The following is a 22,272-nucleotide window of genomic DNA, read 5'->3' as shown; positions in this document are numbered from 1 at the left end:
GGACCTGCCGGCCGTGGCCTGCTCAGCAGCGGCACCTGGCGGCGGCGGCAGGGACGGCAGGCGCGGGCCCGGGCTCCGCCTAGTTTCCGGGGTTTGTGGTCCTCAAAGCCCAGGCGCCGGGCACCTGCGGCCGCCCGCACCCCCCGCCTGCGCCCGGGGCGTCGGGCCACTCACGGTCTCATCCGGGCCTTCTCCTCCGTGGGGCTGTAGTGCGGGAGCTGCACGTCGAAGATCCTCTCCATGAGGAAGGCGGCGTACGCGTGGAAGTCCAGCCGGGAGCGCGGCTCCCACGCCACCCTCTCGTAGGAGTGGGGGTCCAGGAGCACGGTCACGTGCCGGCCCCCCACCAGCACCTGGGGAGGCCGTGAGCCCAGCTGGGACTGAAACCTGTGTGTGCCGCGTCCGCCCGACGCCTCCCTGCGGCGCGACCTCGTTCTCCCCTCCGCCACCGTGAGCTAGGGACGGTCGCCAGCCCAGGGTGCCCACCCCGAGGCTCCCAGGGAGGATGCCAAGCGCCCGAGATGCCACGGCCGCGAGTGGCAGGGCCAGGGCCGAAGGCAGGGCTTTCTAAAATCAAGGCTGCGACCTAACCACCCGCTGCAGGCCCCGGCAGGGTCACCTTGGCCAGGCGCGCGGGTCGCCAGCGCAAGGCCACGGACCTCGTGAGGGGCCGCGGGAGGGAGATGACGGTGGGCGAGCTGCGAGGGTGAGGGGTGCAGGGGGCTCAGGGACCCCACACTGGACTGCCACGGGGTGGGCAGCCAGCAGACGGGTGGAAGCTAAATGTGTGGATAATGTGGGGCCCAGGGGTGACCGGCGGTGTGTCCGTCTCGGTGACCAGGTGGAAGGATGAGCGGGGTCCGGGAGGCTGGAGGGAGGCGTGCAGGGGGCCCGGCAGAGGCCTGGGCAGGTGGAGGCCCAGGAGGGTGGAGGCCTGGGATGGCGCAGAGCGGACAGGGGTGGGCAGGGCTGGCGCAGCTGTGCAGGCGGGTGACAGGGGTGGGTGGAAACCGACTCTGGGCTAGAAAGCCGGAGGACATGGCCGGGAGTGAGGATGCTAGGTAAGTCTTGGGAGGCAGGCAGGGACCTTGTGGGTACGGGGAGAGGCTGGGGCAGGAGGCGAGGAACACCGCGGGGTGTTGGGTGGAGGGTGCTGGGCAGCTGTGGGTGGGAAGGCAGAGGAGGGAGGGACACGGAGCCGGATATTGGACAGACGGAAGCAGAGTGGACGGGCAGCGGGATGGACGCTGGGGTGTGGTAGACCCTGAAGGACCATGCAGCTCAGTGTGGGAAGAGGCTGGGGGACACCGAGGGTCGGAGGTAAGGGAAGCACAGTGGACAGACAGACAGACTGAGGGTGGGGTGGGGCGCTGGTGCAGGTGGGGGCTGGCAGAGTTCGAGGCACTGCCCCCCTGCCCCCAGAGGCACTTACGGTAAAGATGTCGCCGTGCTTCTCCTTCATCCTAGCGAGGAAGCTGGCCGCGTCTCTCCCAAACTCCAAGGCGTGGCCCAACCAGGGGATGCTGCCCAGGTCCAGGGGAGGCTCGCCAGGTCGCCTGCAGAACCCACAGCACTTAGTAAAGTGAGGCAGGGGATGGAGAATGCAGCGTGGGGAGGTCAGTGGGCAGGTCAGGAAGGCACTCGGGTAACTGGAAGAGCTTTCCAGAACGGCAAGTGCAAAGGCCCTGTGGCTGGATCACACGTGTTCAAAGGACAGTAGGAGGCTGGTATGGCTGGACTCAGGGGGCAAGGGGCAGCAGTGGGTGCTGAGATCCGAGGGCGGGCAGGACCAGAGCCATCTGGTGTGGGAGCACTTCTGCTTTCTCTTGGAGGTGGGAGCCATGCAAGTTTTGAGTGGAGCGACATGACCTGCTTGGGTGGAGCTGCCGTGCAGAGTGGACTGTGGGTGGACATGGGGGCGGGGCGTCCAGCAGGCGACCACCTCCCTGCAGGCGGGAGGAGCTTCCACACCCCACAGCAGCAGGAGTTTCTGAGCCAGCCCGGACCAGGGTGTCGGTCAGCTCACACCCTGCCCTGCCCACAGGGATGAGAGAGAGCAGTCTGCTGCCCCCAACTGCCCCTCGCCAGCTGCGAACCTGAGGCGCCTCGGGCAGCAACGCCAGGCCAGGTGTCCAGCGTGGGCGCTGGCGGAGCAGGGCAGGGGGTCGTGTGTGCCAGCCAGCCAGCCCCTGGGTGGGGTCCGCATCCTCAGCCACCACACCCTGTGCGAGGGGGGACCCTGGGGACACTGAATGGGACAGCTGGTGCAGTGGGCCTGAAGGAAGGCCCATCCCTTGGTGGCCCTACCTGACCGGCTGGGCAGGGCTTAAAAGGACAGGGCTCTTCCCGGCAGAGAGACTCAAGCCCACGTGGGAGGGGACATGGGAAGTCTGTCACTGGCTTCGAGGCTGGTAGGGACCCTGGGGCCGGGAACGTGAGTGGCCCCCAGGAGCCGTGAGCGGACCTTGACTGACAGCAGCAAGGACGCAGGTCCCTAGTCCTACCCAACGCCAGACCCTCCCTTGAGCTTCCAGTGGCAAGGAGGCTGCGCCACCTCAGCCTCAGCCTCCTGGGCCTCCGACAGAGAGCCCCGTGGGCTCGGATCTCCAATCGCAGGGCTCAGCCCCTCCTGGGGCTCCTGGCGGGCTCCAGTGAAGCTGCCTAGTGCTCAGCGTTTGCTTCAGCAGCGAGCAACTACTCCGCCCAGACTCCGCACCGCTCGCGGCCGGCCACAGGCTTCCCATCCTCTCCACCCCTCTGCGGCAGGGAACCTGCGCTGAACGGCACTCGCGATCACACAGCAGGCCTCACTGTATCGTGGGGCAGTGTTCACAGTGGACCCCACGGAGGTCCCTAGTCTCGGAGTTATCAGAGCAACAGGGTGTGGAAAGTCCGGCCCCGGCTGCTGAGAGGCTGCAGGGACAGGGAGATATTCACCCCAAGCAGGTCCCGGGCAGGGCGCTGGGGACAGCAGGGAGCAGGGCCTTGGGAAGACACACAGACAGCAAGACAGAAAAGTCGGCCACAGAGCGGCGATTCTGACGACAGCTCCACAGTGAAAAGGCAACCTGGCTGAATCACCAATGACGAGCTGGGCGTGAGGCCCGCGGCAGAGCCAGCCAGCCAGCACGAAGCCTGGGTCCCGCCCAGCACCAGAAATAAACAAAAACTAAAATGAAGGACGGATCTGAGCAGGCGTTTCTCCAAGGGATACACAAGCAACAAGTGCCAAAGTCGCCATGAGGCTGGGGCAGGTGGTGCACACCTTCAGTCAGGAGGCGGAGGCAGGAGGCTGCAGGTTCGAGTCCGGCCCCGGCAACTTGGGGAGGCCCTGAGCAACCTGGTGAGACCCTGCCTCCGAGTGAAGGATAAAAAGCTGCAGATGAAGGTTGGTGGCAAAGCGCCCCTGGGTTCAGTCCCCGAAAAACAAAGAAAGGAAAAGAAAAACAGATCGCCATGAAGCGCCACTTCAGGCCCCCAGGACGGCGGTGAGACATTGTCAGCATTTTTTTAAAAGAAGAACGAGTGTCCACAAAGATGTGGCGAGGTTGGAGGCTCCCTGGAATGTGAAGGGCGGGTCGTCTCTGAACACCAGCCTGGCGGGGCTCAAAGGGTTAAACGCGAGTTGCCGCGTGACCAGTGGTGTGTCCCCCGGCAATAGTCAGAGGGGACACCAGCCAGCCTCCATGACTGACGGGCGGGTGAGCCCCGTGTGGCACATCCCAGCCAGGGATGTTACTCAGTCACAAAAGGAGTCACTGAGTCACCGCCAGGGCTCCTGGACATCACGCTGAGGGAAAGGAGCCAGACCCGAGGGCCACGTGCCGCACGTCTAGCTGCCACCCATGCCCAGAGCAGGTGACTCCACAGACGGGAAGGAGACGGGTGGTGGCCAGGGCCGAGGGGAGGTAGTTCTGTGGGGGATGTTGAAAACAGTCTGGAACTAGGTGGCGGTGGCGGCCGTCCAACCCCGTGACTACACCAGAAACCAGTGCGCCGCACACTGTCAAAAGCACACTTTAAAAGGGTGAATTTTGTGGTTCATGAATCACGCCTTATTAAAGAAGAAAGAAAGAGGTGATTGAGACAGTGGGGGTAGCTCAGAGAAGGTGGTCAAGGACAGCCTCCTCAGGGAGGTGCCATGTGAGCCAAGGCCAGAAGGACGGGAAGGGACACTCAGGAAGGGTGTGACAGGAGCCCTACAGGTAGAGAGAATGGCAGGTGCAAAGGCCCTGGGGTGGGAACACTGGGTTTTAAGACAGCGGGATCTGGTGCAGCTGGGGTGGAATGTGCAGGTGAGACCCAGGCAGTGATGGCGGGAATGTCCTTGAGGACCCTGAGGGCCAAGGAGAGTGTGGCTCCTGTGCCTCGTGCGGTGGGGATGGGTGGAGGGTTGGAAGTGGGAGTCAGGAGGCGAAGCCTGTGTTTTAAGAGAGGCAACAGGAAGGAGGCTGCGAGGCCACCCCGGAGGGCAGGCCCAGCACCTGACCCCTCACCCCAACTTCTGGAGCAGGGGGTCCCTGCGCAGGCAGCACTCCAGGGACAGGCCAGCAGGTTCCCCCCGTCCTCCCTCGCCCCGACTCTGCCCCTCTGTCTGGCTGTCCCCCACCGGAACCCCAAGGGCGGGCAGGGGGAGCAGCAGGGGTGAGCCTCAGTGCTGGGAGAGAGCGGACCCAGGATGGGGTCCGACCCCAGCCTCCCAGCCTCCCGGCCTCCCGCTGCCCGGAGCCCACCACCCAAGTCCCCCTCGCGGGCCCAGGAGGCGGCCAGCGAGGCTCCAGCCCTTCCCCGGGCTCTGGTCTTTGCAGCCCTGGGCCACGGCAGCTTCTCCAGCTGGGGACCAGCCTGCTGACCCGCGGGCACCCGCCCTGCCACCCGGGCAGTCTGGGGAGACGGGCCCAGAGCGGGCAGTTGGCCTAAGAGGCAGGAGAGCCTGGTGGTCACAAGGGTGACCTCAGCACCGGTTCCTGGCCCCAGACCCCGGCTGTGCCTTCGCTGGCCGCGTGACTCGTGCCTTCTCCACGCCTCGGTTTGCAGGTCTGTGCCGGGGGACGGGAACAAGGGGTCAGGGGAGCCAGGAGCAGCCCGGCACTGGAAGCCAGGGGGCCCGGGGTGACCGAGCGCCCCCAGGTGCTGTGCCCGGCCTTCTCCAAACTCTCCCTGCTGCCACTAAGGCCACCGTGAGAAGCCCTGACCGCGGGCAGCCCCGCTGGCCCTCAGCCCCAGGGGTGGGCGAGTGTCCTCTGGCCCTGAGGAGCCGACCAGTCCCCAGGGGGGAGCCGGGCTGGCTGCGCACTCTCCGGGCCTGGGGAGGAGCTGGGTCTCCCTCAGCAGGTCTGACCCAGGCCCCGTTCTCGATGCTGTCGGCCCCACTTTGCGGGTGAGGACCCTGAGGCACCGAGGGTCTTCAGGGACTGCCCCATGCAGGGCAGGGGGCCTCCCGGGGACGCGCGGGTGGGGCTTCCCTGGCCGCCCGCCCTCCTGGCTGGGCCAGCGGGGCCAGGTGTTGTTTCTGGCAGCCTCCTCCTCCTCCTCCTCCTCCCCAGAAGAGGGGCCAGGAGCTCGCAGACAAAGGCAGGAAGCGGGGCCCAGGCGCCTGCCCCTCAGCTCTCCAGCCGACCCCCAGCCTGGCCCGGGCCGCGGTCCAGGGTGACTCAGCCTGCGGCCGGGGGCGAAGGAGGCTCTATTTCAAGGCCTGCGCTCTCGGCCTCGCCCACGGCCACTCTCACCGACTTGAGGACCTGCCAGGCCTGGAGGGAGCGGGGTGGGGACACAAGGCTGGACTCTCCTGTCCCGGGTTAATGCCCACTCGGCAGACGGTGGCCTGCTCCTTGGGTTCAGACACCCCACCATCCCCGGGGTCCTCTCCTGGGGCCTCAGCTCCCACAGGGAGGACCCGCCGTCCCTCCCTCCCACACGCCAGCTGCCCCGGGTCTCTCTCCCCACCTAAAACCAGGGGAGGGAGGGCTGGGTGTGCTGGCCCCGAGGCATGGCGCCCTGCCTGGACCAGGGACTCGGTGTGCACTCCAGCACTCAGAACCCTGCGCGGCACACAGTAGGCGCTCACAGAATGTGTCAGACGAAGGAATCACGTACACAGCTGGTGCTCAGTGAGCAGGCCTGCCTCCAGGGTGGAGGGAGCCAACGCGGGTTGAGGCCCGCCCAGCGCAGGCTCTGGATGGTGCGGAGGGAGCTGCGGCTGGCCAGGGCCGTGCCAGGCCGAGGGGCGCCAACGCTGCTAACAGTGCCCAGTCCACTCCGGCTCTCAGGCCCAGGAGGACCCGATGGGGAACAAAAAGGAGCTGCCGCTCCCCCCTACACACACACCCACTGGAGCAATCTGAGCTCCTCCAGGGCTCAGCCCAGGCCGCCAGTGGCTTCTGGTCCCATTAACAGAGGGTCCCCCTTATGCTCTTCCGGGCTCCCACAGCCTCCCACTGTGCAGAGAAAGCACGTGGCCTTCTTGCTCTGGCTTTGTTCTCCTGATACTTGTCACCACCAGGAAAGACAGCGTGGGAAGGAGTGACAGCAGGAGAGCTGAAAGCAGGGGCAACGGGGACAGTGGCAAGGTCTGGAGAGGGCTCCTGCCTGCCAGATCTGCTGGTGTGCACAAGAGGCGGAGGCCTGGGCTTGCACATGGAGTCCTCCAGTTTCCCCAACCCCACCAGGGCCTCCAGGGCGGAATCCCACCTCAGACCACCTCGGTGACCTCTGGCTGCTGCGGGTGGCGATGACACAGATTCACGCCTTCCTGGGAACTCGGCACCCTGCAGAGGTCCGATCAGCCCCGAGACACAGGAACCCACACCGGATGCCACTGCAGCCTCCGGTCCCACAACTGCCCACCCAGAGGACCTGTGGGAGTGCTCCCCGCAGCAGCCACACCTGCCCAGGAGGAAGAGAGTGAGTCGGGGGGACCCAGGTCACCTCTGGGAGCACTCTCAGTACCAAGGGCAAGAAGGATGTCTCCGGTCCCCACAGGCAGATCACTGCCTCAATGGGCCAGAAGGAAGAATCCTGCCTCCCAGCACCTCAGTCCTGCCAAGAGGAGAGTTTGAACTTGAACTGGGAACTAGATGGCATTACAAATTCTTTTCACATTCTCAGGGCGATGAAATCAGGGTTACCATCGTCTTCTGATGTACACTCAGGGTTGAAATATCATGACAGCTACAATTGTTTTAAAGAATTTCTTTTTCAGTTGTGGATGGACACAAAACCTTTGTTTATTTTTTTATGTGGTGCTGAGGGCCGATCCCATGCCTCACACATGCTAGGCGAGCGCTCCACCACCGAGCCCCAGCCCCAGCCCAACGGCTATATTTCTTAAATGATATCAGTGACTGTAAAATCAGGGTCAGGGGACATGGAGGTTCTTACAGTACTTTTTTCCTGCATGGTTGAACTTTTTCGTAATTAAAAAATTATGAAAAACTTTTTTTTTGTTTGTTTTGCTACTGAGGATTGAACCCAGGGGGCACTTAACCACTGAGCCACATCCCAGCCCTTTTTATTTTTTACTTAGAGACAGGGTCTTGCTGAGTTGCTCAGGGCCTGGCTGAATTGCCGAGGCTGGCTTTGAACTTGCGATCCTCCTCCGTTGTTTTATTTTATCTATTTATTCATTTGTGGTTTGTTTAATGCTTACAGGTAAAGCAGTTGCTAACTGACTAGAGTCACATATTTCACTAGCTGTGGAGTATAATTTCTGTGACCTTGGGAAAGTCACAACATTTTCAAGCCCAGCTGCATGGCACAGGTGACGAGTGACCTCACGCCTTGGTCAGGAGAAAGGGGCGAGGCCAGGCAGAGGGGAGCCCTACCTACTTGCATCCAGACTGGGTCACCTCTGAGGACGCAGCATGGACGTCACCCACCCCTTCTTCCCACACCTGGGGATCTGTCCTTCCTGAAGGCTTTTCTGCTGTGGCTGTGGGATCTCAAGGTGACATGCTTCTACAAATTTCAAGTATCCAGATCCACCAATGTGATGAGAGGGAACAGTGGGGGTCCGTCTTTTCCTGGGAATTACAAGTCGTTAGAGCTGAGAGTTTTAATCGAGGCAGACCCTGAGGGATTGCTTGACCTCTCTGAGACTCAGTGTCCTCCTCTGTAAAACTGGGGTAAACAGAGTGCCCCCTTAAGGCAAGTTAAAAAGAAAAGCTGGGCACAGTGGCGTGCACCTATAATTCCACCAACTCAGGAGGCTGAGGCAGAAGGATGGAAAGTTTGAGCAATTTGGCAAGAGCTTTCTCAAAATTAAAAAAAAAAAAAAGTGGGGTATTGGGGCTATAGGTCAGTGGTGGAACACCCTGGGTTCAATCCCCAGCACCAGGAAGATAAAAAGAGGACAAATGAGATTGAGAAACAAATTGGGACCCCTGAGGGCCTTGCCAGAGTTCACACTGTTGTCCCCCACCTGCTAGTGACACCTGTTCCTGTACTTCTCCCCAATAACCCCTGGTGGCCCTCCCAGGTGCCCAGAGGTATAAATTTCAGCCCCAGAGATAAGCAAGCTCCCCAGATTGCTAGTCAGCAGGACGTAGCCCAGAAAAGCTGGACCCACATTCCTTCCCACCCAGGGGTCCCATTCCCACCCACTATCACGACCATCATCCCCATTTTTTTTTTAGTTGTAAGTGAACACATACCTTTATTTTTATGTGGTGCTGAGGATGGAAGCTGGTGCCTCACAAATGCAAGGCAAGTGCTCTACCGCTGAGCTACAACTGCAGACCCCCTTCATCCCCATTTTAAAGATGGACATACTGAGACCCAATGGTGCATGTCTATAATCCCCAGCTACTAGGGAGGCTGAGGCAGGAGGATCTCGAGTTCAAAGCCAGCCTGGGCAACTCAGCGAGACCCTGTCTCAAATAAAATTCTCAAAGGACTGGATGTAGCTCTGGGGAAAGTGCTTGAGCTCGTGAGGCCCTGGGTTCAAGCCCCAGAACCACAAAAACATTTTTGGACAAGTGAGGTGGAGAGCAGCCCCTCCTCTCACTGGCACATTCCATGCCGGGGGACCTCTATGTGTCCAAGCACCCTGCCCCCAGGACCTACGACCTTCCAGCTGTGCCCACCCACACCCAGGAAAAGTGCAGACCACGGCCGCAGGATGACCAGCACATTACCGGAAATATCAAAAACAGAGGACACAGCCGAAAAGTCCATTCTCAGGGACATGGATAGAGGGAAAACGAACCGCAACCGATTCAAATTCCAGCACACGGGAGAGAAGAGCAGAAGAGCAGACCACAGCTCCGTGCGCACACCGACCAGTGTGGAGCCCAAAACCCAGAGCAAAAAAACAAATGAACCATCGGAGAGCCCCTCCGGACAGAGGGTCAAATAGCCCGACACACCGGGAAAAAGAACTCATTGCTTTGTAGGGAAACATTCCTCATCTTCTCCTTTTTTTTTTTTTTCTTTCAGGCAAATGATTGAATGTGTAGTTTTAAATTTCACCTGGAAAAGTATGTGGTGCGAGGAAAAACACAGGGAGATCATTGTTTGAAATTTCAACTAACACATTGTTTAAAAGTTGAAGTTCCCAATGTTTCTGGGATTTTCAGCCACTCTACTGTAAACACTCTCTCTCTCTCTCTCCCTCTCCTCCCACCGTATTGTCACAAGCTCTCCTCACTGTATTTAAGAGTAACTATTAGAACATCTGGAGACATGGAGGAGCTATTGGTCTCAATTGCATCCTGGTCCTTAATGGAAAGCCCAGAGAAATCCCGGGAAGGGCTGCAGTTTGGTAGACAGTAGGGTTCCGGGCAAGGTCGGCAAGTTTTCAGTTACACAAACCTACCAGGATAACAGAGGCGCTAGGGGTGGGGAAGCTTGGCAAGTCTGCGCGATCTTGGCAGACTTTTTGTAAATCTCAGACTAGTCTGAAATAAAAAGTGTATTTTTAAAATATCTGGAAGGTTCCACCCAAAGTGAGCAACAGGAGGTCTGGGGAAGAGGAAAGGACCCGGGGTGGGGGTGGGTTGCCGGGGGTCCTCGTCTGCAACAGGATGAATATTGGTTGTGGGTCAAATGGAGTCTGCTGTCCCTTGTGCAGTTCAAACTAGTGTTTTAAACACTTCATAAGAAGACCTAGCTCCCTGAACCCGAGGCGTCGTGGTTCGACTTTTCCCCCTAATTTACATTCCCCGCGGGACAGAAAACCCTCTGGGACGGAGGCTGAGACAGCGGCCCTGGGTCTCCTGGGCTTCTCCTCTGGCAGAAGTTAACACGGAGCCTAGGGACCCCTGCTCTCGCGAGCGGGACTCCGGCAGGAGTGGTCCCAGGGCGCCACGAGCAGGTCCCCCCACGGCCTCCACCCTCCAGCCTCCGGGCAGGGCCGCCGGCCGCGGGGCAGGACAGGGCTCCCGCCCGGGGTGGGTGGGCGCCGGGCCGGGCCGAGGCTGCGGGCGCGAGAGGGCCTCTTCCACCCGGGCCCCAGGCTGTCCCCGCACCTCTCCATCCACGCCCGGCCTCGCCCGAAGCCCTCCCCAGGTCCCGCCGTCGCGCCCACAGACCGCGACTTCCCGCGGCCGGATCGGCCCACGGGACCCCCCTGCGGTCCCCGCGAGCCTCCGGCAGGGGCAGGGTCCCTCGCGGTGCCTGGGACCGGCGCGTCCGGCGGGGGCTGGGGCCACTCACCGCGTGCGCCGGCGGGTCAGCAGCAGCAGCAGCAGCAGCGCGGCCAGGAGGCCGAGGAGCGCGGCCCAGGACATGGCAGCGGCGGGCGCGGTCCCTCCAGGTAGCAGCGCACCGCGGCCCCGCGGTCCCTAGACCTCGCCGCCGCCCCGCCCCAGCGCGCAGCCCCGCGGACGGCCCCCGCCCCCGCCCGGGGCCACGTGGAGGGGACGGCGGGCGGCGGGGGCGCGGGCGGAGGAGGGGGCGGCGCGAGGGGCGCTGGAATGCCTGGGGGAGGGGCGGGGGAGGGACCCGCCGGCCCAGGCCGAGGGGGAAGCCGGGGACAGGCGGGCTTTCCCACCGCCCGGCCGAAGCCCGTCCGCCTCCCGAGCCTCCCTCCCCGTCCCAGGCGCTGCGTTCCCCCCGTCGGGCTGGGCTGCGAGGCTGGACTCCAGCGCTCCTGCTCCTCGGTGCATGGTCGTCGGGAACTCCAGCCCGAGAGGAGGAGAGCCGCCCAGCAGGTCCTCACCGGGGCAGTCCGTGCAGAGCACCGACCTGTTCCCGAGCTTTTAGGGCCTCAGAATGCCGTGGCCGCTGGTGCCCAGGGTGCCAGCACCCCCCCACCCCCCACCTGTGTCTCTGCAAGGGACCTCCCCGGGTGCCCAGAGGACCTGGGCTTCCCGTTTGCAGGGAGCAAACCTGGGCCTGGCTGCAGGTTGGCTCCCCAGAAGCTCCCGCTGTCCCCCTTCCCATTTCCACCCCAAGGAGCCCGGAGCAGGTAGCTTAGGGCAGTCCAGCTGCCAGGTAGAGACGTACTTTCCGCAGGGGGTTGTGAGGAAGTGACCACCTTGTCACTAAAAAGGAAGTACCAACTGCCCAGGGTCGGTGCAGGTAAGTTCCGTGAAAAGACGGGCCAAGGTGCTCTGGCTGGGTCCTGTGCCTCGCTGCTGGCTCAGGCAAGGTTTGGGCAAGTTTGGTGTCCAGCGCCACCCTCATCTCCCTGCAGTCCAGGCTTCCCACAGAAGTCAGAAGACCTGCTCGCCACGGCACTCCTCACCCAGGGCAAGGCACGTCTTTACAAGGCCCCCCAGGACCCCCAGATCCTCCCAGCCCACCTGCTCCTCCCCGCTCCAGCCCTGCTCTCCCCTACACTCTGCAGCAGTCACACTGATCTCTCTGTCCCTCCCAGAGGTGCCAGCTGCCTTGGCACCTGCTGTTCCCTCGCCCTGAAGCTCTTCCCAGGGAGATGCACACCTCACCCTTTTTGTCATGCCCCCCCACCTCGTCTCTGCTCATGACCGTGGCCCTAAAGCAGTCACCATCACTCTGCTGCTTTAACCCGTTGGACCAGGGTGGGGGTGACACCTGTGTGTCCCACTGTCCTGCTGGAGATTCCTTTACTAGACATCAGGGAGCCAGGTGAGCTTCACGTGGCCTCAGCAGACCCACAACAGAAGGAGGAGGAAGCCAACGGCTCCAAGAAGGCTGCGTGGGGCCGGGAGGGTCTTCCAAACCTGCGGCCCCCCTCAGTGCGCTTCACGGCGCCTCAGCCAGCGCCCGGCCAGGGGACCCTGGGCGGTCTGCTCCATCTCTCAGCTGGGGCTCCCGGCTGATGCGATGGAGAAGAGAACCTCATGGGGTCAAGGTGGAGCAGTGACCTGATCCAGGTGACACACCTGTCCAAGAGCCAGGTGTGGGTCAACATGGCCAGGGTCCTGTCTCAGTAGGAAGAACAGTGCCTTCCGCACAGGGCTGGGGGGGTGTTAAATGAGAGAGAATGATTCACCCAGCACAGGGCGGGCACACTGTGGGTGACTGAAGAAGGTCAGCTCTTCGACGGCCACCCCGGCTCCGTCAGTCCCGGCCATCAGTCTCCCTGGATACCCCCTTCCCACCTGCACTTGGGGCAAACTCCCTGGGAAGCATCCAGAGCTGCTCACACCAGAGAGAGAAGGCTGTGCCCCTCACCCACAGAGCCCGACTGGTTCAGAGCCGGCGTTAGGGAGGCCACCTGGCTGTCCCCACAGTTGGGCTGTGCCAGTCCAGGGGTACCCTGTGTGCCAGGGATTGGTCCAGAGGTGGACACCTTCCGGAAATATGTGTAGGTTTCTGGAAATGTTTCTATTTGCCTCCCCTGGACTTTGGGGACCATTGTGAAAGGACAAGATGGGGGCGTGGAAGGCCAGGGATGTTGCGAAGTTCCAAACCGGAGCTGCAGAACCGCCACCCCTGGAAGCCCCACCCAGACTTGTTCCATGAGATGATGGAACGTCGGCTCATGGTGAGTCAGACTCTCTCTCCATTCCTAAGACGACCTCTGTGCTGGCCGTAGGGAGGACTGAGCTAATCGGGCATCCAAAGCACCTCGTGCAGGACTCGCCCCGTAAGAACTCTGAGCAGGGAAACTCAGATCTGGCTGTGCCTTCTGGCGAGAACGGCGGCCCTGAAAAGCAGCCGGAGTTCAAACCCCCCCCCCAGGACTGGGAGGACCCTGCCCAGGCCTGGGCGGATGTGGCCTCAAGGGCAAAGAGGAGTGAGGGCTGCCCCAAGGGTCACTGCTGGCCCGCCACAGCAGAGCTGGAGGACAGGACCTGAGCGCCACGTGCCCACCCCAGAGTCCCTCACGTCACACACAGTCCTGGGCAAGTCACTTCACCTCTCGGAGCCTTGACCTCCGCCTCTGTGACATGGGCACGTGGCTGGTGATCTCGGGGCTTGCCCACAGGCTGACCTTGGCATCCAAGGCTTCATCTGGGAAGTGGAAGCCACGGGCTCGTCCACCTCCCAGGAAACTGCTGTGCCAAGCAGCAGGACCTTCTGCTGGAGGAGCCCCAGTGTGGCCAGATGGCTGCTGTCCCCAGAAACAAGACATCTGCGCAAGTGTCCCTTTCCACCCAGCTTCCGCTGACTTACGTGGCTGTCACAGGGTCAGGAGGACAGGGTCAGGAGGACGCCATCAGAACATGGAGTGTGCCCGGAAGGGCCCCCCTGGGCGCCTACACCCCGCTTTCTGTCTCCGGGGCCTGTGTGTCCGCATCCTGACGACGAGGAACACATGGTGTGGAGAAAGGAGGACATGGGGGTGACACGGCCCCGTCAGAGAGGCCAGTCTTCAGTGTGGGGTAACTGTAGCTCTCGCTTGAGGAGGTGATTGTTAGGGTTTGGATAGGAGGTGTCCCCGGACCCCGTTAACAGGCGTGCGGAGGTGAAATGCCTCCATTGTGAGTCTCGTGACCTGACCGGTCCATCCAAGTTTGAATGACCCCTCTGGATGGTGACTGTCAGCAGGTGGGACGTGACTTCCACTCTGCTTCCTCACTGCCATAAGGGACAGCTTTTCCCTGGGGGCCAAGTGTTGTTGGACTGAGACTCTGAAACCATAAACCCCAAATAAATAAATGTTTCCCTCTCTAAATTGTTTTTGTCAGGTGTTTTGCTCACAATGACACAAAACTGACTAAAACAGTAATTAAGGTCATTTGAAACTCTTTTCCATAAAATCTCATTTACTCCCCACAGGGATCCTATAAAACAGAGACTATCATTATTCCCAACTGCAGATGGGGAAACCGAGGTCCAGAGAGGGTCAGTAACTTATGCAAGGTCACAGAGTGCTTCCTCTGATCAGCCAGGGCATGGACTGCCAACACCTCTCTGGAAGCTCCTCTGCCCTTTTGGTTCTGGCAAATCTGTTATGGGGAGGGATGTTACCCTGGTCTTCTGAGTCACCAAGATGTGACATTTCTGGGAGGGAAATGAGGAGGGAGCCAGAGGAAGCTGAGAGAAAGAGATGGAAAAAATGGAAAGAAAGGAGGTAGGGAAATGAGGCCGGAGAGGATGGAGGCGTGGCTCCAGCTGGGGAGAGGGATGGGGGCGTGGCTCCAGCCCAGGAGCGGGCAGAGTGGCCGGCTTCCCCTCCCTGCACCCCTGGGCGAGAGCTGGGAGCAAACCCGGGAAAGCAGGGCCTCTGCCCACCCCAGGGTCCAGCTGTCAGTCAAGCTCCTGCACGGGACATCTGAGAGGGGCCTTCCCGTGGCGGCTGCAGCTGGAAGTGCAGTGGCCTCTGAAACAAGAGCCGGAATCCCTGCTGCGGCTTCCTCCTGCTGGAGGGCAACTGGGTGGAGAGGAAACAGGGACCAAACTGGCAAAGTCTCTGTAGCTTTGTGCTTTTAAAGAGGGTGGCAAATTCAACGCATCCACCAAGGATAGGGTAACGCTGGGGTAGAACAAAAGAGACTTCCTCCAAGCTGGAATGTGTCTGGTTTATCTCAAGCTAATATCAGTGCTCCCAGCAAGTATTTCCAAGCATGAAGCAAGCCAGTCATATGGGGAGGCGATAGGGAGGGGTGAGGACAGGGGAAAACCGGAACATGCTGTTCCTTACAAAAGGAAGCGGCCAACTGTATGCACACAGATATACAGGCCCAGCAGAGCGAGACTCCAGGCTCAAGGGAAGCAAGAAACCACGTCTCAAATGATTTTAGAACATGAATAGGCCAACCACACACGTCTGATGATTGCCCTGAAATCTAGCTGTGCCAGGACCCGTGTGCTGTGGAGCAACCCACGGTTCTCTGTAGGAGGAAAGCCCCCAACGTGCCCCAGGACCCAAGAAAGAGGCAGGCAGATTGCAAACTGCAGAGTGCCATCTCTTGGGAGAGTTACCCACTGGGCGGCAGTGAGAACAGGTGGATCTGCACCGTCGGGGTCAAAGGGAGGGCTGTGCATTAGTTAAGATGGAAGTGACTCATTCAAACAGAATGGAGCTGGTCATCTGAAGCTAACATCAGCCTGGCACCGGGTGGATGACAGGTGTCCACATTCCACTCTGACGGTTTTGTGCGGGGAAACTATTCAGGGAAAACAACCCGGGGCAGTGACGGTGGTTAGGACAGTGGTTAGGACTCAAGATGGTCACAGTCACGTCAAGCCGATCACACGCCGTGGTCCTTTCTGTTGGGATGTTCTCTGTATGGCTTACGCACACGGCAGACTGTTTTCTACCCGGGTTTCCCATCTGGGCAGGGTAATCCAGGGCTCCCCTCCCACAGAGGGGACGTGTCTCGACAGGCCACAAGCACTGTGTTGTCAGCTTTGTCGCTGCTGTGACTGGAGGATCCAACCAGAACAACTGTGGAGGAGGAGAAGCTTCTTTGAGGGCTCAGGTTCCAGAGGTCTCAGTCCACAGCGGGCCGGCTCCATTCCTCGGGGCTCAAGGTGAGGCTCAGCATCATGGCCGGAGAGAGTGACCCAGGAAAGCAGCTCACATCGCGGTGGCCAGGAGGCAGAGAGCGGCCACTTGCCAGATACAGATATGTGCCCCAAAGCTGCGCCCTGATCCCCACCTCCCAGCCACACCCCACTCCCTCACCACCCAGTTAGCCCCCAGGAGGGGATCAGCTCCCTGGCTGGGTTGAGGCCCGCACAGCCCCCCATTCCTCCTCCGAACCTTCTTGCGTGTCTCACACGTGAGCTTCTGGGGGACACCTCACCTCCCATAACAAGCACTTAATGACAGGGACACACCGTGTGTTCAGCAGCGTCTCACTGGGAATTTCAAAGGAGAAAGGGAAGACCAGAGGCAGCGCGATGGGAGACTGGCCCTTCCTGTATCCTGGTCCTGCTGCCAGCCGCCTCTGTGGATGGGGCCCGTCCATGTATTGAGAGACCTGAAGGACGTCAGCCGTCACGAAGCTGCCCTGCAGTGTCCTCTCCCCAGGAGAGCTGGGATTACGAAGGGAATGTGTTGGGCAGAAAGCCCAGAGGCCGGGGCAGCTGCAGACGCACAGGGGCTGGACGGACGGCCCTTTGTTCGGCCTCCTCAGGATGATTCCACACAGGTGCCATCTGGGGCTGGGAGAGGATTCTGGGGAGTGGCCACCCTCTTCCAGGCTAGAGGCCAGAGGGGGAGGGCACTAGAGGAGAGGCTCCAGGTGGCCTTGCCTCCTTTGGCTTCCCCAAGACCAGTGCATAGGCCGCCATGGCCCCGACCCGCTGTCTGGGCACCTTGCACTGGAAAAAGTGATCCAGGCAGCCCTCACCCCCTCAGCTCCCTGCTGTTCCGCCCGGGAGCCAGGCCCCTGCGGAGGTCAAGAAGAAAAGAGAGCCATGTGGATCCCCCACCCAGACAGACCTGGAGAGCCACAGCCCCTCTGTTTGCTCATATCGAAAATGGGGCAACAGCAGGGTTCAGTCGCGCACACCTGTGATCCCAGCAGCTCGGGAGGCTGAGACAGGAGGATTGTGAGTTCAAAGCCAGCCTCAGCAAAAGCAAGGTGCTTAGCAACTCACTGAGTCTCCATCTCTAAATAAAATACAAAGTAGGGCTGGAATGTGTCTCAGTGGTTGAGTGCCCCTGAGTTCAATCCCCAGTATAAAAAAAAAAAAAGGAAATGGTGACAACAAACAGTGGCTCTGCTCATGTCCCAGAGTTGCCAAAGAGGACTCAGTGAGACCATGGGGGTGGGGAAACGGCTGCCTCTGTGACATCTTCCCTTCTTTTGGAAATTCCCTTAAAGCACCAAGAACGAGGGAACAAACAAAACCAGAAGCTCCAGTTCCAGCAAGAGCAGGAGAGAGATGGAATCCACAGGCTTCAGAGCCTGAGTGATGTTTCCTAGAAGCTGCTGAGAGAAGGCAGAGCCCAGGCGGGAGCAGGTGACAGATCTCAGCGGGAGTCAGCAAAACTACCCTCGCCTTGACCCAGGTGAGAGCTGGAGTCCGTGCTTAGAAAACGAGTTTGGGGACCTGGGGAGAGGGGGAGAAGGCCCCCCAGAGCTGGCTGGGTTCAGAGAAACAGAGCTTTAGAGAAGACATGTTGGCAGGAAGCCCTCTGTCCTTGTGGCAGAGGAGAGACTTGCTGGTATGAAGCCCAGGAAAAGGCTCTGAGTCCTCCCACCCACGGGAGCAGCCAGGAAAGAACAGACCTGCTGAGGGCCATTGCCAAGTAGGAACGACACATCGAAATTTCCTTGCCAGCGTACCCCATGTTAAATGGACTTGCCTTGGACATTGCATGTGTCTTTGAGAAAGGTGACCCTGCTCAAGGACCAGGGTGGATCCAGGATTAGGGTGTATCCTGCAGGTTTTAGGAAGTATCTGGGTTTAAGACAATTTGGGTTTAGGGCGTTCCCGGTTTAAGATAATCAGGGTTTAGGGAAGTTGCAGGTTGAAGGTTATTCCTGGTGGGAGTAGGGCGTTCCTGCTGCCTGAGTTCCCGTTGAGTTCTCGTGGAATTCAGAAAGTTTTGGGACGTGAATTGTGCGGGCAGAACTCGGATTTCCCCAGAACGTGTGTAGAGGCCGGTGTGAGTTGGGGAATAAAGAATTGCTGTTTGAATCTACAAGGTGTAAGTGGCTCGTGATTCTGTGCCCAGCCAAGACATTGGCACAGACCCAGGGAACTCAACCCTTCTAGGACAGGATGGAAACAATGAGTGTAAAAACGCAAATGTTATAATAAAATATGCAGAAAAATCTACCACCCGATGAGAAAATGTTCACACAAAGTGAATCCAAATCATGTTGGCATGAAGTTTAAAGGAGAAAATCCGAAACGACAGTCACCTCCATGACGGAAGGTAAGGGAGCCACAATCCAGGAACTCAGAAAACACGGAGGTGATGAGCAAGAGGGGGTTGAACATGAGAGAGAGGTAGAAAGGGGAAAGTCACAGCAATTAAGACCACGCTGGAGGGAACACGAAGGAACAGCCCCTGTGGAGAATACAGTGAGGGGGCACAGTTCTAGAAACAAGAAAAAGAGACAGAAGTAAGAAAGCACCAGAGAGATTAGAAAGGAGACAGACAAAGGTGAGCCAACACACACATAATTGGAGTCCTCCAAAGAAGAAATATAGTAAGCTAAGCACAGTGGTCCACGCCTGTGATCCCTGTGACTCAGGAGGCTGAGGCAGGAGGATCAAAAGTTCGAGGCCAGCCTCAGCATCTTAGTGAGGACCGAAGCAACTTAGTGAGACCCTGTCTGAAAGTGAAAAATAAAAAGGGCTGGCGAGTGGCTCAGTGGTAGAGCCCCCCTGGGTTCTGTTCCAGTGTAAAACAAAAAAACAAACAAACAAAAAAAACAAGCAAAACAACGTGAGAAAGATTAAACAGGAGAGGGGAGAGGATGGGTGTAAAAACATCAGGCAAATGCAGACAAAACGGGAGACGGGACTGCAGTGTTCCATCAGTCAGAATCCAAGGAAGGAAGCCTTGAACGAGACAAAGAGGAGCTCTTTACGGTGCTGACGGTACAATTGTCATTGAAGACACAGAGATGTGAGCATCCCTGTGCCCAATCCCCCAGCAACAAGTCCTTACAGACCTGGAGACTCGGTTCACCTCTGCCCTTGAAGAGAACACAAGGGAACACAAGCTACGGATCTCAAGGTCAAAGACACCCAGTGAGCAACTGCAAACACGGACCATCCACAGGCCTCAAAGACACCTCCATCATTTTTTAAAAGCAAAATAAAAGTACAAATAATAGTCTGAGATCACAGTGCAGTTAGGTGAGAAGCCAATAACAAAATTATTTTAAAGGGCCCGTTCACTTGGACATTTTTTAAAGGCACATCTCTAATTCTTTAGTCAAAGAAGAAACAAAATCAATATTTGAGAACAGTTAAAACACAAGGAGAACAGCAATTCCACATCAGAGCCTGGAAGTTTCCACCGAGTGATGAATAACCCTATGGGCCTTAAATCTATCAGTAAAAGAAGGGGAAATTGGGCATTCCATTTAAAAGGTTTTCTACAAATGAAAGGCTTTATCAAAAGGCTTCAGTGCAGACAACAACCACAAAGGTAACTGACAGAGCCTCTTCCTGTCCCGGGAGGGAAAATGTCAGTCCTTCAGCACAAGGGTCCCCTGCAAGCACATGCAGAGAGCGCAGAGACGTACAGCAAAGAAAGAAAACTTTAAAATTATTTTTAGGAAGCAAGTATAATATTGGCATTGAAGCCTAAGAAAGACCTCACAAAGAGACCAACAAGTCACACCTGTAACAACGGGTTCAAGAATTCTAAGTAAAATAAACAAAACCCAGAAGCACAAGAAAAGAATAACTCAGAGCTAGGGTGCAGCTCAGTGGTGGAGCCCTCGCCCAGCAGGGGCAAGGCCCTGGGTTCCATCCCCAGCACCCCAAAAAACAAAGCAAAACAAAAAAAAGGTAACATATTATGGCCAACTGGTTTTATTCCAGGAATGCAAAGATAGTTCAATACTGGGAATTCTAGTAATTTATCTTATTAACGGATATAAGGAGAAAAGTCATGACCTGAAGGCATTTGAGAAAGTTCAACACCCATCCTTGATGAGAGTCACACACACAAGCATTCAGTAGGTAATATACCACTCAGTGAAAGAGAAACAAGTAGTTCTCCCCTCCCCACTATGATGTCACACCGAGCTGCATAAAATAGTCCTGGAATTCCCAGCCAATATAATGGGGTGGCCACTAGGAAAACAGAGACATCAAAACAGAACTAATGAAGGTAGAAGGAACAGTATCCTGCGTATGGAATCAACTGCCCTGACATCTGGAAACTCCAAGTTAGCGACTTTCCTCAACAACCATCCATTAGAGGATATGATAAAATTCCTCATCCACAATGTCAAAAATAAGGTTAAATATCCAGGAATACACTTAACCAGAGATGCGCAAGTCCTAGGTAAAGGAAACTTGAGCTCGCCACTGAGCACACACAGACACCTGTAGCAAGGGACAGGAAGGGCGTGAGGGCGGACAGGGCGGCTCGCTGTGCTCACCTAGGCCGATTTATACGTCCAGTGCTACCCCCAGAAGACAACCAGCACCTTCTTACCTCGAATTTAAAGTTAATAATACGAAAAATTAAATGAGCAAAATTTCACAGGAAGTGATCTGGAAGAGAGGAGCTATGAGAGGGAACTGCCAGACCATGAAGCTTGGTGACCCAACATTGGCAGCACTTGTCATCAACAGATAGGAACAAAATGGCTCAGAAGTAAATCACATCCACTCACATAATCATTCTTTATTAGGTAACAAAGTCAATGTGGTAGGTCATATTCTCTAGAAATAGCCCCAAAGCTAGGTCAGACACCTGGCTTCCTCTGCCCGTGGGACGCGTGCCCTGGAAACCCGTGCACCCTGAGGGGAGCCGGGGTTGGTGGAGGTGGATCGCTCTTCACTGCAGCCAGCACCAGCTCCAGCCGCGGGAGTGGGCCACGTGGAGGGGATCCTCCGGCCGCAGGAAGCTGAACAGAGACAGGTCTTCCCCACCAACCCTATCAGCCACACACGGCGCCATGGTACCAGGGGTTGAACTCAGGGCAGTCTGTCTGCTCCTAGGGCTGTCCGTCCTCCACATGTCTCTTTGTCACTCCTCAGGGCCTCTCCCTGTGACCTCTTGCTGTATCAGGAAATCTTGGATTTCTCCAGATCTTCAGATCTCACATGAAGAAACAGAGCTGTCAGGCCTTCTCAGGGCCGGAGTCTGGAATTCTCAGAATGTCACTTCTCCCACGGCACTGGGGCACTGGTCCGAGCCGTCGTCACAGCACTAGCCTGATTCAGGGGAAGGGGCACTGACTCCACCTGAGCTTCTCTCCTAGACTTATGTCTACACAGCAGGTCAGCAAGTGAATCCAGGTCCACACGGGCACGTCTCTCTTTAAGAAAATGGGTTCACGTCACGTAGACCCACTGTGTGCCACCCCTTCCTCGCCCAAACACACGGCGGTGCTGCGGCTGATTCACGAAAGGCCAGCGGCGCACGTGCAGGGGGGTGGGCTGGGGGCGTCTTTGGGGCTGAGCCAGCTGGCCGGCCACTCAGTCGGGGGAGTGGACAGGAACTCCAGCAGCTCACAGAGAGCGAGACGCAGGCGGCTCCTGGGCATTCAGTAGGCGCAAACCAAGCTCCACGGGCAGCTGGACAGACAGTGGCACAGGCCTGTGATCCCAGCTGCTCAGGGCTGAGGCAGCGACTGAGTTCAGGGCCAGCCTCAGCAAGCGAGCAGGGCCACCTCCCAAAACAGGCAAAAACTGCCACGAACATGTTCACCCGCAGCACAAAGGTTGGGGCAGGTGCCTCGTTGGCGGGCCCTGGGAGACGGCTCCCTTAGGCACTGACTGGGAGCAGAGCTTGGCTCACCGCCCGGAGAGGGGCATCTATTTCCTACGGTGTCCGCAGACTGTGGCCATTACGAATGACGCTGAGGACAGGAAATTAAACGTGGGACCGCGCGTAACACGGAGTGCAAGGAAGAGGTCACCCACAGAGCGTCTCATACGACATGAACCCCGCTCTCAGAGGAGGGTGTGCCCGCGCTGACGTGGACTCACCTCCGGCCCGTTGCATGGAAGTCCGGGAGGAGAGGCCAGCGTTTTCCAGGGGCACCTCGGGGAAGAGGGTCCCGTGATCATTCTGATCCTCCACAGCAGAAAAGGCAGGTCTGGTCCTCAGCACCTGGTGGTTCTGCTTTGGACCCTCTGGGTGTGGGGGAGGGACGGGCAGCTGGACAGGCCAAACAGGCCGGGTCCTGAGTCCCGGCCCACATCTCCAGGAGTCAGCTCCGGGTCTGCCCCGGTCCACACGGCTCTCTCTCAAACAGCCTTCTCTTTAAAAATCAGAAAACCTCCAGGTGGTCGCTGAATCAT

The 22,272-nt window shown here is 58.4% G+C and overlaps 1 protein-coding gene across 1 annotated transcript in view; it reads right to left on the bottom strand.

The window, feature by feature from the left end:
* The window catches only part of Ptgis (prostaglandin I2 synthase), a 32,724-nt gene extending 21,846 nt beyond the window's left edge, over positions 1–10,878 (bottom strand). Inside the window, exons 1-3 of the mRNA XM_078051955.1 lie at positions 10,654–10,878; positions 1,433–1,556; positions 175–353 (exon numbers count right to left, since the gene is read on the bottom strand). Of these exons, the coding sequence (XP_077908081.1) occupies positions 175–353; positions 1,433–1,556; positions 10,654–10,727 (377 nt within the window). The 5' untranslated portion in view covers positions 10,728–10,878. The remainder of the gene's footprint in view (positions 1–174; positions 354–1,432; positions 1,557–10,653) is intronic.
* Positions 10,879–22,272: the final 11,394 nt, after the last annotated feature.

This window comes from Ictidomys tridecemlineatus, chromosome 5 (assembly GCF_052094955.1).
Source record: "Ictidomys tridecemlineatus isolate mIctTri1 chromosome 5, mIctTri1.hap1, whole genome shotgun sequence".
In the NCBI taxonomy this organism is placed as follows: Eukaryota; Metazoa; Chordata; class Mammalia; order Rodentia; family Sciuridae; genus Ictidomys; species Ictidomys tridecemlineatus.
The sequence above is the reverse complement of the archived record's forward strand: the minus strand, read 5'-3'. Positions and strand labels throughout refer to the sequence as shown.